Source organism: Tachysurus fulvidraco, chromosome 11 (assembly GCF_022655615.1).
Source record: "Tachysurus fulvidraco isolate hzauxx_2018 chromosome 11, HZAU_PFXX_2.0, whole genome shotgun sequence".
Taxonomy (NCBI): domain Eukaryota; kingdom Metazoa; phylum Chordata; class Actinopteri; order Siluriformes; family Bagridae; genus Tachysurus; species Tachysurus fulvidraco.
In genome coordinates this window covers 7,453,559-7,469,618 of record NC_062528.1, presented here as the reverse complement: position 1 = coordinate 7,469,618, position 16,060 = coordinate 7,453,559, and the positions used below count along the sequence as shown (strand labels likewise).

Below are 16,060 nucleotides of genomic sequence, written 5' to 3'. Positions count from 1 at the left end.
TACCATAGAAACGCTAACATATTTCAACAAGCACAATAATATGAGCATATTTTAATGTGATTGCACATATGTATATTAATATTAATATCTAATAATAAATAAACATATGCGATTTACCTTGCGGCCAGCTCAGTCATAAGATTTGCTGTTATACGAAATTAATCAACACCTTCTGCCCAATCAGAATACAAATATCAACAGCTAAATGATAAAACACATAGCAAGGACAATAATTCACTAATTCACTAACATGAAACATTACCAAAAGCCTATAAATGATGTATAGCGTTCCTATGAATTATGACTATTTCATTTAAAAACAGAATTTAAAATGTGACTTGATGGAGCTGCAACAGAACCCATGCAGACATAGAGTCCTTCCAGAATATCTTTGTAGCTGCCTAATAAAGTATTAACCATCCAAACAGAGTGACTTGATGGTTTGAAAGAAATGGCAAGATTTATCAAAAATTAAACACACGGTTTAGAGTGAGCCTAGACAAATACGGACGGTCCATTTTAATAGAGTGGCTACAGGTCTGGAAAGCTTGTTAAAAAAACAACATCAGGTCGCTATCCATGTCGAATCTGGCTCATTTCTTACTAATATTTGTTTAAAATTGAATGTGTTTAATGCTGCTGAAATCCTTGGTAGAATGGTCTGTTTATCTGAGTCATGCTATACATATCAATGACTTGCCACCCCCCTACTGCAGCCCTTTCATATGAATTCCAGCCACACACCCAGACACACTGCAGGCGCGTGCGCCACATATCCGAGCAGCAGTCTGTGGCCGTAACCTTTATTCTTGCTAGATTATTAGCACCATATAATCAGTATCCTCAGACTACTGACAGACATGCACAGCATGCAATAATGTGACAGAAATTCCTCTATGTCTGAAAAAAAAATACAAAAAAAAAACTTATGGGCTGTACCTCAGGCAGACAGTCACGTACAGCAATTTGTAAATAACAATCGCATCTACAGTATTAAGGGGGGTGGGGGGTGGTGTCAGAAGCCTTTATTATCGCCACATATACATTACAGCACAATGGAATTCTTTTCTTTACATACCCCAACTGAGGAGGTTGGGGTCAGAGTGCAGGGGCACTCAAAAGTAATATTTAGTTTTGAAATGTCGCCATTATTACTTGGTCTGTAATAATCATGTTGCATATGTACACTGCTAGTCAGAGTTTTGTACTGTATACCTGTTTGTGTGTTTGTGTTTGTGTGTGTGTTTTTTTACTATACTTTAACCACTGTTATTGCCATAGACCAAGCAAAATTATAAAATGTTTTTTTTTTTTTAATCCTTTCATTTTTTTTTAATCTCAGATCCTAATGGGACTCACTAAAGGAAAACCTACTCTGAGGTCAAACCCATTAAGCATAAAAATAAAAGACTCATATTAACTGTAAAATGTGGCTATGTGGTGTGAATAAGAAGCATCTACTACTTGACTATTTGGCCATTTATGATTTGATAAAAATTGAGCTCATTTATTAAAAATACTCGAATACAGTGTATGTTCATCAAAATCTGACTGGTACTGATTGTGCCAGAAAATAAAAGTGTCTGTCACTTGCACTTATAAATGTTTTTTTTTATTCAGCCACAGAGAGCACAGCAGTTTAAAAGCTTTAAAAAAAACTCTGCAAGGGTCCGTTTAAGCAAAAGGCATCTAATGCCAGAAAATCAATGCTCAAAATCATCAACAACATCCTGAGCAGCAACCAATATTATTTCTATATATTTTTTCTTATCCAGCACTGGCCATTGAAAAAAAAAAACTACAATGAAGGTTAGGTTACTTGGAATGGAGAGCCACAAACATTGCTAAAATATTATTTAGATAAAAACAATTCAAGGATAAATGTAAACGGGAGAGGACAAAGCTTATGAATACACATGGCGCTGACTGTTTGTTCAATCACTCGGTGGAAAAACAATTCCAGCTGGACTGAGAAAAACAAATGTGAAAAGATAATGGTCCATTAGTCTCTACAGGCCGTTGTTACACATTCCCATTAAAATTCAGACATTAAAATGTCTACTTTCTCTAAGGAGACAAATCGTTGAAGTGTCTGTTCGAGACAGGGCCGAGAGCTTGTGCTTCTGAAGTGGGCCACCAGAAGTGGCTTTGATTAATGGCAGGCCGGGCCCTGCTGGAGCACCTTTCCCACTGAGAGAGCAATTCCAGAAGTGATGTCTGCTGAGGGATACTACAGCTCTGCTGAATTACCAATGAGAGAGGTGTAAGAGAGGCATTTCCAAAAAGTACCTCAGAAAACTCAAAATAAAGCTACCACTGACCACTCATGCCATTTGCCTAAAGCAGATATAAAATCAACACTTCCCCCACACTGGACTATTGTCCATATGGGGTGGCCTAGAAAAATAACCTTTCACGTGGTTAGATTTTGACATGTTTTTGCCCACTTGTGGAAAACCATGGTATCAATTCATTGCTCAAAATAACAAATAATGACATTAAATGTCACTGTGCCTGCAGTGCAAATAAATTCCAATACACCAATCAGCCATCACGTTAAATCTACCTGCCTAATATTTTGTATAGTTAGGGTCTTATTGTATAATACATTGACTGATAACGTTGTCTGGTTAAACTCCTTTGCCCTGTGCATACATTAGGACATTTACAAATGGATTTCTTCAGTGAGAGAGACCTGATAACCAATACAACTGAACTGCAGTTTAGGTTTTTTTTCTAGAAGCACAGTGATCTGAAGGTATTGTGAGTGTAAAAGTTTCAGAATAACTTCCCCATAGAGGAATGGGAATACAAAGCCTCAGAGTAGTTTTCATGTTCGATTCTAAGAGTTTATTTGTGATTTCTGAGAACCTTCCCGAGGCCTTAAATGCCATGTTCGTGTCTCACAAGTGTGTATAATTCTTTTATTTTTCCCTCACCATCAGTATGTTGGTGAATGCATGTTTTTTAAATGCTCCAAAACAGTGGCTTTGTGTTATCCATAGACCTTTTAAAAATCGATCCAAAAACAGAACCACAAATACTAGGTTAAGATGGAACAACAGGTGGTTTGGATGAAAGAACTGGTGACTGTAATGTGTTGTGAGTCATATAAAGCTATTGGTCTTGGTGAGAAATACTAAGGAAGGTTATAAGATGTTTACAAAATTCATGTATAGCCTACATGTGGAAATACTGTTCAGGGGTGGACAAACCACTAACCCAGTCACCCCAGGAAAAAACACTACATGTGCAGGCTATTAGTTTTTATTCTTAGATGCCTGTCAGACAAGTATTTTAAGTACATGTAAGTTTGTGTTTTTTCCACCAGTGTTTTTACATGTAGGTATGTAGAAACACTGACCAAACTGAACAAAGAAACTTTCTGCACTAAGTTATAAAAATAAGATAACTGCACACTAATTTCCAGCATTTGGCATATGCCCATATCCAGAGCGACTTGCATGCATTATCTCATTTTTATACAACTGAGCAATTGGGGGTTAAGAGCTTTGCACAGTGGCCCAGCGATGGCAGCTTGATGGACCTGGGATCAAACTCACAACCTTCCGATCGGCAGACAAACACTTTAACCACTAGGCTAACATATGCCACGATGGCCACACATCACAATGGCCATTGGGATCCTCACTTGGGATATGCGAAGGAAAGAATTCCACTGTGCTGAAATGTGTATGTGGTGATAATAAAGGCTTCCGTGCCCCCAGTTCATCAAAGTAGATATTAAGCCCCACAAATACAAGGTCCTTTGAGAGAGGTGTTGAATCAAAAAACAGACCCAACAATCACTGATTGATTGAGAAAAAATCTCAGTGCCTGTGTCATGATGGCATTTTTATGTTCTGCTGCATGATACGACGTTTAGCATAGGTCTGTATAAAACTAGCAATTTCATAATTTTTCCAGGCTGTAAGAAGTAAGATACAGAGAAAAGTCATTAACAAACAGTAAATGCACTGAAACACAATAGACATACAGCAGCTGCAATGAAGCTCAGTTAGAAAGATGGAGTACTAGAAACAAACAAATAGCAAATAAAATATCTGAACGAACCAGTTACAAACTTTAACACTGCCACCAAATCACCATGAAATCTTTGATGTTTGATCACCATTTAATACACTATCGGTTTTATTATATAAGGTGCATATGTTTGATAGCTTCCTTTATAGAATTTTAATAACACTGATGAATTCTTTGAACTGCTCAGAAAATGTGGACTAATTTTCAATAACAGCAGCTCTTACAATACTCCAAGTATATGTTTCTATAGTAACAGTTTTATTTTCATCTAAGACTAATAGAAATTGCTTTCCTGGTTTTTTTTTTCCTGCATTATTGCAACCTTTCTTTTATTTTGACTATTAAGTATTTAAAACAATTGCCTTCTAACTGCATACACCGATATTTGTTCCTATAAAAAAATGCCTTTTAAATTAAATGGACGAATTAAAATGTTTGCTTTTATTTATGATCTTCTGGAAAGCAATCCCTGACAAGAATGAACATATTTTAAATGATCGTTTTGTCCGAAAAATAAAAATCTGTATCCGACACACACATACACACATGCACACACATCACATCACACACACACACACAGAGTCACACAAAAGAAGGTTGCATACAAGAAACAATTCTAGAAAAGGGATAAAAACCACCATAGGAGGGCCAGAGGTCAGTGGTTTGACCTGACCCCAAAGGAGTTGACCTGTAATGCTTTTCAGTTGAGATAAGCCTGAAAGCATCCTGTGTGTGACTGATAATATGCTCCGAGGGGACAATGCGATACAGGAGGACTTAAAGTCTTGAACAACAGGATTCCGGAGGTTCTTATAGATGACAGAGATTTAAAGATCATTCAATGGCCATAGTCTCTGGACAGGCAGGGGTTGGGATACTAATGAAGCATGACAAAGCTAGCCCTCCCCCAGTACAGGTTTGTTTTTTTTAGGTACATCTCTTACAGGTTTGAAAGACCATCCACTAATGACTTAAAGGCTATTGTCGAGCTCTCTATGTGCATTAAGACTGTCTACTTATATTCATACCTGAGTAATTACTGTATGTTCTGAGTGAGTCAGGCAGTGTATCCTCAACGCATCCTCGGTGCATCCTCTTTTCTACACTGTGCAAAAATTAAAACTATTTTCTATTCTTCTATCTACAGATTTAAAATAGTCTCCATGTCTTGGGTTTAGAGTTGTTATTCTGGAGCACAGATGGATAACTCGAGTAAACAAAAGAATGAAAAGAAAAGCCGCAGTTAAGAGGACAATAGAGCATCTCTGAAGCCCTGAGGGGGTTCGAGAACACCAGTAGGTTTCCCAGCATTAACAAAAACCAGGAACGAGAACAAAAAAGCACTTTGGTTATGTACTTTACATGATTGCTGATTAACAAAACTGGCCAATCTTCGCTGAAATCCGGTCTACTGTAAATACGCAAATGACTATAGTAAATATGTGCACTAATCATTCGCTGCTCTCTCTTTCTGCCAATCACCAGTCATCTGCAAGACAAAAGAGATTCCACAGCTCTTGAGTTGTGGTCCCTGAATTCTCTACACACATTTTACTCATCTGTTTTGCTGCCTGGAGTGTATTGTGAGTACACATCTCAACCACATTGAACACACTCAGTGCAAATGGAAGATCTACTACAAGACTCAAATGACTTATACATCTAGAATAAAAGCACTAACTACAGCATTATGCTTTTCACTAGGATTATTGTTTAAGACTTTTTAAACACTGACATCATAATGATTCTGAATACTGGACTTGAAAGAAAAATTTACTTTCTTCATAAAATCTTTGTGTAAATGGCTATAACCAATTTGTGTCTTATGCACCATACAGTATGCTGTCTGCAAAGCCTTTTTCTTCATCAGATACAATGAAAGAATGAAGGAGTGAATAGAGAGAACGCTGAGACTGCTTGATATATACAGTGCAGGGTGGAGGGAAAGCTGAAAAGTACAGAGATATCCGTAATAAAAATCTGCTTCACAGTACGCAAGACCTCAGACTGGGCCAAAGCTTCACCTTCCAACATGACAACGACCCTAAGCAAACAGCCAAGACAACATACAGTAGGAGTGGCTTCGGGACAACTCTGTAAATGTCCTAGAGCAGTGGTCCCCAACCTTTTTTTCGCCCTGGACCGGTCAATGTTTAATAATTTTACCGCGGCCCGCTGGGGGTGGCGGCTATACAATTAAATTAAAATTAATTGTATTTAAACATGCCCTTTTAATTCACTACAAAATCAATGAGAACCCTGAGCTTGTTTCTTTGCAACAAGATGGGGTAATAGGAAACAATGACACCCGAAGTGTGTTGCTTATGTCCAGTTTATTCCGTTGTTTTGTTTTGGTTGCAGAAAACCCCGCTTCACACATATAGCATGTCGGAAATGGCAATAGGGATTTAAGTGCTGTGGTGACAATCTCAGGGTATTCCACCATGACTTTAATCCAGAACACCGGCAGAGTTTCTAATTTTCTAACGACATCTGTTTCGTACTCATTTTTGCTAATTTGTGGGTTAAATTTGAGCAAACACAATATACACGTACACCAAGCACTGTTAAACATGATAAAGTACCGGTGAACAGAGAAGAAGAGCGATACACACCTTCTCTCCACCAAAGCTATAACACCACTGCCGCTTGCAGCCGCTCAGCTCCAGAGGTCACCGAAACCCGGCCCAATATCATGATATTTTGCGCATTGCACGGTATTGGTGCTGCTTTAGGTGACGTCTCTCAGCTCCCGGTTAACCTCTCGTCCATGGAAAGTTGCACAAACCCGAGAGAAATACACCACAGTAAATAAAATGGAAATAATTTAATGTTCCTTCGGCAGCCCGGTACCATTTGGTCCACAGCCCAGGGGTTGGGGACCACTGTCCTAGAGTCATGACTTTCACATTTATAGCACTTGGCTGACACCCTTATCTTATAGCTGAGCAATCGGGGGTTAAAGCGGCCTGGCAGTGGTAGCTTGGTGGCCCTGGGATTTGAGCTCACAACCTTCTGGTCAGTAGTCCAACACCTTAACCATTGAGCCACCACATCCCTTTCATGACTTGAACCCTACTGAACTGAAGACACCTGAAAATGGCTGTCCACCTATGGCCCCCATCCAACCTGAACGAGCTTGACAGGATTTCCAAAGAAGAATGGCATTAAATCCCCCAGTCCAGGTGTGCAAAGCTTGTTGCGTCATACCCACAAAGACTCAAGGCTGTAATTGCTGCCGAAGGTGTTTATACTGGGTGAAGGTTCTGAATGCTTATGTACATGTGATATTTCAATTTTCTTTTAATAATGAAGAAGGCTGATTTCTTTCTAGGCCAGACTGTTGATTCCTGTAGTCAGTGAAATCACTGAAAGTCACATACTGCCACGTCATTGACAGTGACTGAGAAGTTGCATCTGAAATACAGTCATGTGTGTAATAAACAGAAATAAGGTGGATCATTTACTACACCATCTTTTTTTTTATTTATTTAAAAAAATGCCCCATTGGCAAAGCTGAAAGAAAACAGACTAAGCATATATTGTACAATCAAATTAGACTTCACAAAAGGAAGCCACCTGAACCTTTTATCGTTTTTATTTGTTTTAAACAAAAGGGTTACAACTTTTACAGATGGTCCATAAGAGTTCCTACTTTTAATTTGTCCCGGATGAATATTTTCAAAATGGTAAATACATAAAAATTATATTTTTGACATAATCTTTGGCCTTTGTGTGAGAGTCCAGAAATTTAGCCAGCTGTCACTTGGTTCAGTTTGGCTGTAATAATAAATAAACGGGAGTATCAGTTGTGCTACAATCAACACACATCTGTATCACAAAGCTATTTAGACTTATCAGGCTTGCTGATGAATAGAGACTAGATTGCATTGACTTTCTCCCAAATCCAAAATGATGAACACAATAGAAGTAGCACAAATGCCTTTGAATAGTATCCATTTTTTGGTGTAATGAGTACCAAAGAAGAAACAAAGCAAGTAGTTTAACAAATACCAAAAGTATTATTAAGAGTATATTAACAATTGTTAAAGACATTTTGGATTAAAATTTTAATTCAATTAAGGTTTTGTTTTTCAAATGAAGATTTAACGGCTATACCAGTGTTATTCTAACCAGTGGTGTCAAAGTAATTTTCTGCCCTTGGCCACATTGTCATTAACTAGTGCGTTCCATAAACATTAGGGCTAATCCATTTCTTCTGATTGTTATTAGAAATGCAACAGGTATGTCAAGCTTGGCTCAACTAGATGCACAACTAAGTGAAACAATTTCTTAAAGTGATTAATGCAGTTTATTTTTTATAATCACCCAAAATAAACAATATTTAATGAGAGACATTACAGGTTTAACACACAGAGCTGGTCCCTTTAACTAGTCTCATTTTTAACACACACACACACACACACACACACACACACACACACACACACACACACACACACACACACACACACACACACACACACACACACACACACACACACACACACACACACACACACATATGGCTATGTAGACACTTTCAAAAGAACATTTAATAAATAAATAGAAATTATGAAAAATAATGTGTCAAGCTATTGCGTCTTAAATAGTAAAATCTTCTTTGTCTTCCTGTGCTGTTATTTATTACTGTAAACACCTTGCCATGCTCAACTGCCATTTTTAAATTTTATTGAGCTGTTGCTGGTTGTGAGTCAGGTTACCAAATTTAGCTTTGTCACATAATGTTATCGTACATATTTTTAATGACATCACTTTGGATTAATTCAGCTAAGAATAAACACATTCACCCAGTCCTAAAGAGAGCAATATTTATATATTTGGGTCTAAAAAAGTTTTTTTTAGACCCAAAAGCTGTCAAGATCTCAGCCTTCTCATAAAATAAATACATTATGATGGATTTTATGGGTACTCAGTGAGTTTATAATGTTGGTATAAAACAACCAGTTCTGGAAGTCATTCATCAGTGTATATGGTAAATGGATGGATGGATTGATGGATGGAACAACAAATGCGTAGGTGGACGGTTGAATAGGTATATGAATAGGTATATATTAAATAGGTACTTGACTATAGATACTGGATGTAGTAACTGTTAGGTCTAATACATAAAGTTTCCAGTGAAAAAAATGTTTCAGAAAATACCTTTTATCAGTTATGCAAGCAATATGTTCCTGAGGTTGGTGGCGGTGAATCCAACAGACAGACAGACAGACAGACAGACAGATCAATAGAGCTGATACAGTTTTTGACCCACCTGTGTTGCTCTGCAGTCTCACTGTCCAGCAGCTCCATATCACACACACTGCAGCGTTCCCTCTGGCCCTCATGCTTTGAATCTGTTGTGCAATTGCTCAGTTTACTGAAGAACTCCCGCTGAATGAAGCTCTGGTGGAAAAGCCCACCATAGGTGCCAAAGTCTGCAGACATAGCAAGGGTGGGTGGCATGTGCAACGATGAAGCCATAGATACAGATATGGGCAGCATACTCTCATTCTTTTGGTTGTACAATGCTGCAAGATGTCTCTCAGCCAGACTGGCAATGTGTGCTGGTCCCACTTGGCTGGCATCTCCATGTGATTCAGGAACACCATCAGTGGAATGGAGTTCCCGAGCACTAGTGATGACGGTGCCTCTGGTGGGGGTTCCCGGAGTGCCTCTATGTTGCTTAGACTCGCTGACCCCATCTCCATTTCTGGAAGAGCTACCCTCATGGGTATTCTCCTCATCCACTTGCATCATTTCAGTCTTAATCTTTTCTAGCAATGGGGAAGAGTTTTCTTGGGGAAAAGTGAAGCCTTGTTGCACAGTCCCTGCCAGGAGAGACTGGCCAATGCTCATCAGACTCTCTACAGCAGCCCTTGTGGGGCTAATGGTACTAAGGCCCAATGGCGCTGACACTAAAGGCTTCTTGTCAACCATGTTGCCCAGGGCCAGTCGATGGCGGCCAGCAGAACTGTAGTTGCCCTCCTGTATGGAATGTTTTTTGGAGATCAAAGTGCTCTTTAAATACTTCATCCGACCCTCATCATCATCCACTGTGCCATTCTCATTCATGTTTATGTCCATGTCATTCTCTTCTGAAGACTGAATGGTCTCCAAGATCTTCAGACACTGCTCCTCTAAGTATTCGATTTCCAGAATCTCTGCAGCATATAGCAAGTCATCTAAATCTTCAAGTTTAGCCTGGAGTGTGGCAGTGTAGGCATATTCCAGGATTTGCTGGAAGGTCTTTGGTGAGAGGAAATCCAGAGTGTAATGTTGGCTATTTCGATGGAACAGGATCTCAAACATCTTGCTGACGCAGGCCAGCACGGTTCTATGGGCATGGAACTCCTGGCTGTCCACCATAATCACCACATCGCACAACGTCCCTGACAAACGCATCTGGTTAGCCTTCTGCAGGAGAGTTGTGGGGTGCCCAGGGTTTTGGAGATGGATCACACCCATTTTAGTCAAATCCATCATAGCAACATTAACCAAACCATGTCACAATTTTGATCTCTCGCTTCTTCTTCAATCTGAGAGCAAAAGGATAGATGTGTTAACCAAGCGAAAGGTTCTCACCCAAGGTGAAAATGACAAAACAAATATTTTGGAAATTTATTTTAGCAACCTGTAGTGCTAATGTAAACATATCAATGGCACAAAGACACCTTGTAAAGTATTTAATAGCACCCTTGTTTTCAAGGCAAATAATTTCAACGTTTTTAAGCAATTACACACTAAATCAAAGGACATACACGAGCTTAAAAGGGACGCATATGATTGCAGCCCGTTGAGTCATTATATTATGATGCAAATAAAAAAGAACATTCAAGCGTTACTCTAAAAGCTATAAATCAACAGATGTCAGACACACTGACCGGCTTCATTATGTGCACCTAAAGTGCTATAATTTCCTAAAGCACGTCTCATAATTGATTTTCACAATAGAAGCACACACGTCCACGAGACATTAACCATTATAGCTTAAGGCTCAAATTGATCTTGCAGTGCACGTGCAAATTGGAACCGTAAACAAATTTTAAAACCAGCTCTCTGGGTCGATCAGAACACTGTAAAAGTATCCGATCTCAGATCTGAAATAACATCTTGTTTCCAGAGATATGATTTTTTTAGAAGCAACACTTTGCATGCCATGCCACAGGCAGAAACGTGCCATTCATGCTGCCTCCTAATGCATTGGGTCTTATTCCTCATTTATCAAGCACGGAACACCAAGAGATCAGACATCACAATGAAGGTCTTAATCTGATAAACGACACCAGATTATATCAGCAGTAGCACTGAATCAACACCTGTCTGCGCGAGCACGCGCGAGCCCAGTGATGGCACCTGCCTGACAAGTTGCAAAAAAATCAACGAAGGCATGCTTTTTGAAACACGGTCTACTTTATCTGATTACATTTAATGCTTGTTTATAGTAGGCATTTTGTAAAAGTATTTAATTCCACTAGATGCATGTGTTCAGAAATGTCTCCAAATGTTTCATGACTTTCATTTGATCATGCAATGTTATCATAATCTCTAACACTTGGTCGTGGTAAACAAACATAGAAATATATAAAAGTAGACAATAGAGATAACTCTTGCTTACCCCGTTGTCCGCGCGTGATTCAACAGCTGTTTATTAAGGCGTTATGAGCGCAGCGCGCGAGCGAGCTAGATTCACAGAACCCGCTTCACGCGCACAGAGTCAGTTCTCGGCCAGCCAACCAGCGGCGCTGTGTGACGTCACAACATTGAGTCACTATGGGTTTAAAAACGTGGGTCTGAGATGTTTAAGGGGACTCATGGGTCATTAACATTGACATTTGGACATATTTGTATACCCATACTGAATAAAATAGGATATGCATTCATTATACATTTCTAATGCATGATCTTTATTTTTAGTTATAGAAGTTTGTGGTCACTCACAACACCTTGGGATGAAGCAGCAATACAAATAGTATTGTTTTATAATTAATTATACAATACAAATTATATATATTTTTTTATAATGCATGCATATCATCATTTTATAATATCTTGTATTTTAAAAGTTGGATTTAAAAGTATATAACTTCATAAGTGTGTGCATCGGTGGCTTGCTCATTATTCCTTAAAACCTTTTATTAATGTTTTTTTATTTGTATGGAACTTAAAAAAAATGTCCCAAAGTAGCAATTAGACATTACATTTAGATTCCTAATGAGCAAACCGGTGGTGAAAAAATGACTTCAGAAGAAAACTTGTGATGAATCAGATTCAATAGTGAACCCAGCTACAGGATAGGAACAGGTGACAATATATGTTTTGTATGTGTATTGGTTAATATGTACAAGTCTGTGGTATCCAGGTGAAAATATCCAATAAATAAAGGCTGAGATTGGGTCTTGGGCATAAACTGTGTTTGGAAAGGGCAATTTTTAGAGCATCCATGTAGGAGCATCTACAGAAGCAGACACTGAGTCACTTGTACAGAAGCTTCAAACAGAAGAAGTAGACAAGTCACAGGAGTAGATGTGTGTCAGGTCCAGGTTCTGGCACCACGAGTACACATATAGCTTGACATATATTTTCAGACTCTCTCTAATACAGTAAGTGTTACTTTAAGATCTGCTTACAAGAGCAAAGAGATTAATGCCTTTCTGTTGGTTGCATGACTGCATAGTTGATGAAACTTGATAAAATGCTTTCTAGCTTTTGGAAATATCTTACATGCTGCAGTGTATTTGGTGGTTCTTTAAGGTCAGAGAAGCAGTAGAGTTTGTGTGAGAGCCCGTGTGTATGTGTGTGTGTGAGTGTATGTGTACCCTAATCGGCATATAGCAATGGCCTCTTCAACCCTCTCAGACCAAAATCTCTGATGCAGAAGAAAACACCCAGCAGACCTATTTTCTTTTTGTTCATTTTGGAGAAGATAATCCTACGCCTCAGTTCACTGATCTCAAACAGCACATCATGCTACATAGCTCATGAGAAATAGACTATGTTAGAAGATCTATGACATGCATAAAGAGTGAATATTCTAACCTCAAAAGTCCTTTTTTTTTGTATTGGCTACAGAAGATCAGTTTGCCAGTCACGGTTTAGAGTAGAATTAAAGAATTGTGTAAATTCATTTGGCATGTAGAGTTCTGGTAGTGTTAATTGTTTCTTAACACCACTGGATTGGGATCTGTGTATGGTGTTCCAATTAACTGCCTGGTTAGTTGAATAACATGAGTTTGAATCAAAAGCTCTATAAAGCAAAAACAAGTAGACCTATAAAATAATGTCATGGAGTTAACGCGTTCTGTAAGTAAATGATTAAGGATTTAAAAGCTCCAAGTCTTTACTAAAAATAAAATGTTTACATGGTTTATGGATCACACCCATATGTATTAATATACCTAATATTTGAATAGTTAAATATAAGACTGTGCCAAAATAAATCTGTACTGACTGGAAGCCTGTAACTTTCTTTCTTTCTTTCTTTCTTTCTTTTTTTTTTTAGTTAATGTGGTGAAAAAAAATGTGAGAACCCTTGCTTACACATCATGTGTAGTTTATCCAAAAGTCCTACAAGACTTTCCAATTTTTGTTTCACAAAGCACACCAGCGACATCTGCTGGTCATCACTGGAACAGTTCCCAAACTGTCCCCTGCAGCTTGACTGAGAAATTTCCATGAAATTGAAGAATCAGGGTCAAGACTACAAACTGAACAGATTTACAGACAAGCTTTCCTTCCAGCACTAGACATCTGAAGCTTTTGCATCACAAAATATAAGAAACAAAACAAATAATGATGAAATAAATAAATAAAATATACAGACAAGTCAAAGAAAGTAGACTTGCGTTTTGATTAGTTTAATCAAAATGTGTTAGAACAACACAAGTTATAACATGTTTTTGATGCTTAACAGGTAAAAGCACAGTTTTACTCACTGTCTTACATTACTTCTTCAAAAGAATCCATCTCAAAAATACAAGGTACACTGTTTGGTTAGACTGCCTTTTGAATATATTGAAAGTGGGAAAAATAATAATAAAAATAATAATGATTAATGATACCTTGAGCACAGATAGTTACACTGTTCTTATTTGTACCCCAGAGGCTGGAAATTTGCTGTTAGATGGAAATATATATAGCACGCTGAACACCAAAAATCAACCTACACACAGCTCTGGGCATGCACATATACAGTAGATCAAATCTGCCATCTGTGCCCTACACTTTTTCCTGGAACATCAGTGATGGGCAAAGAACACTCATGCAATTGACGGTGGAGAATAAAGAACACTTTGAATGAAAGGAGTTTGGTACTGATCCTCGTTTACACAGACATATGTCAGCTATCCATTTACATAATGTAATATCAAAGTAAATTCAGCTACCTTTTACCATTAAGTTAGGCAGATATTCTCAAAAAAACGTACAGAATACACAAACACAGTGCACAAGCTTGCAGTCAGCTGTGTAATACAAACGTTTCACCTGGAGGTACATGGTATAAAAACGGTAGGATATATCAGAAGTCAGAAGTTGCACTAGCATGTTTGGGGGGAAAAAAAAACAAAAAACGAAATAAATTAAACTCCCAGCTTCAGCGAAGCATTAAGAATAACAACAATAATACATGTAAATGTGAAATAAAAGAATATAAATGAATCTTTAATGGCGATTAGAAGACCACTCATTCGCTGTGTTTTACTGCATTATGTAATATAGTGGCTTTTACATTACATTTACAAACACACTGGTTAACAAACAAGAGAAAAACAGACTGTAAACAAAATTTGCAATCAAACAAGAGTAGCCCTCAGAAGACTTCGATATAAAATAGGAGTAATCATTTCCATTGCAACAAATATGTAAATAAAATAAAATAAAATCTAGACCGTCGTCGGATATATGCCGTGATTCACCTGAATGCAGGATGACTGGTTTTAATAAACAGCCTCTTTAAATCTACTGAACTTGTAATTTGCAGCAAACTCAAGAAAAAGAGCAACAGAAACGCGTTGAGGTTTTGCTTCATTAAACAGAAACGAACACAAAATGGAAAAAGGCATACATATATTATGTACACCAGATTTCAGTCTTAAAAATGTACAAGCTTCTGATATACTTTGTTGCTTCAGAAAGAAAGAAAAAAGATCATTAAGGGCACTGTAGAAAGAACATTTGCGTGTTCGTTGTGACGTTGTCGCTTTCGTCTTTGGGCTTGCCGGATCATGCCTTAGTCTCAGAGGCGTTTGTTTGCGATATCGCATTTGGTTCTGCCAGTGCTTCTGGCTGGACCTTCTTCAGCTCATCTTCCTCAGCTTTAATCTCTCCATCCTCTAGGATTTTTCTGTTGTAGAGAATAACTCGTTACAAAAGCGCATAAGAACAAGCATTGTGGTTATAGAAAATGACAAATAAAACACAGACCAACAGAGATAGAGATCTAGTGAATATTTAGATAGAGCCATACTCATTTTGCGGAGCCGACGGATCAGCTGTAGCCAGAGAGTGTAAGCCATCCTGTGGGAAATGTGCCAGTGGTGCATCTCCATCTATTTGGAGCACAAGGTCCTCTGAGGAAGGAGGAGCACCGTTGGTCTGTGTATTAGTGACAGGCATTCTGGGCTCACATGGACTTTCTAAAAGCATTGGCTCTGCCTCCAGATCTCTGGCTTCTTTCTCTGTGCTAAGAGCAAGAGAAGGTGAAGCCTGGGTGTCAAGTTCTGTAGATTTAATCTGACCAGCTGATTGATTAATGGTCTGGGAATCAGCCAGATCGACTAAAGGAGGATCAGATGAGATCAGTGAAGTGTCTAAGGGCTGGGAGCAGGTTTTAGGGGCAGATTTGGGATCAGAGGGAGGAGCTGTGAGGCTGGAGGTGAGAGTGGTGCTCTCACTAACAGGGCTGCACTGACTCAAGTCAAACGTGTCAGTGATTGTGTCTGAGTTGGTGGCCAAGGACAGGGGGAGGTCCACCACGGTAGATGTGACTTCTGGCTGTCGCCTAATAGAGCAC

The 16,060-nt window shown here is 38.5% G+C and overlaps 2 protein-coding genes across 11 annotated transcripts in view; both read right to left on the bottom strand.

Annotated features, from left to right (window-relative positions):
• Positions 1 to 11,802, bottom strand: part of zbtb16b (zinc finger and BTB domain containing 16b) — a 41,215-nt gene extending 29,413 nt beyond the window's left edge. The window contains exons 1-2 of the mRNA XM_027174030.2: positions 11,666 to 11,802; positions 9,323 to 10,586 (exon numbers count right to left, since the gene is read on the bottom strand). Coding sequence (XP_027029831.1) covers positions 9,323 to 10,533 — 1,211 coding nt within the window. The 5' untranslated portion in view covers positions 10,534 to 10,586; positions 11,666 to 11,802. The remainder of the gene's footprint in view (positions 1 to 9,322; positions 10,587 to 11,665) is intronic.
• Positions 11,803 to 13,883: 2,081 nt separating this feature from the next.
• ncam1b (neural cell adhesion molecule 1b) overlaps positions 13,884 to 16,060 on the bottom strand; it is a 94,191-nt gene continuing 92,014 nt past the window's right edge. For all 10 annotated transcript variants that reach the window (XM_027173979.2, XM_027173980.2, XM_027173986.2 and 7 more), the window contains 2 exons: positions 15,515 to 16,048; positions 13,884 to 15,391 (listed from right to left, as the gene is read on the bottom strand). In XM_027173979.2, the coding sequence (XP_027029780.2) occupies positions 15,271 to 15,391; positions 15,515 to 16,048 (655 nt within the window). In that variant the 3' untranslated portion in view covers positions 13,884 to 15,270. The remainder of the gene's footprint in view (positions 15,392 to 15,514; positions 16,049 to 16,060) is intronic.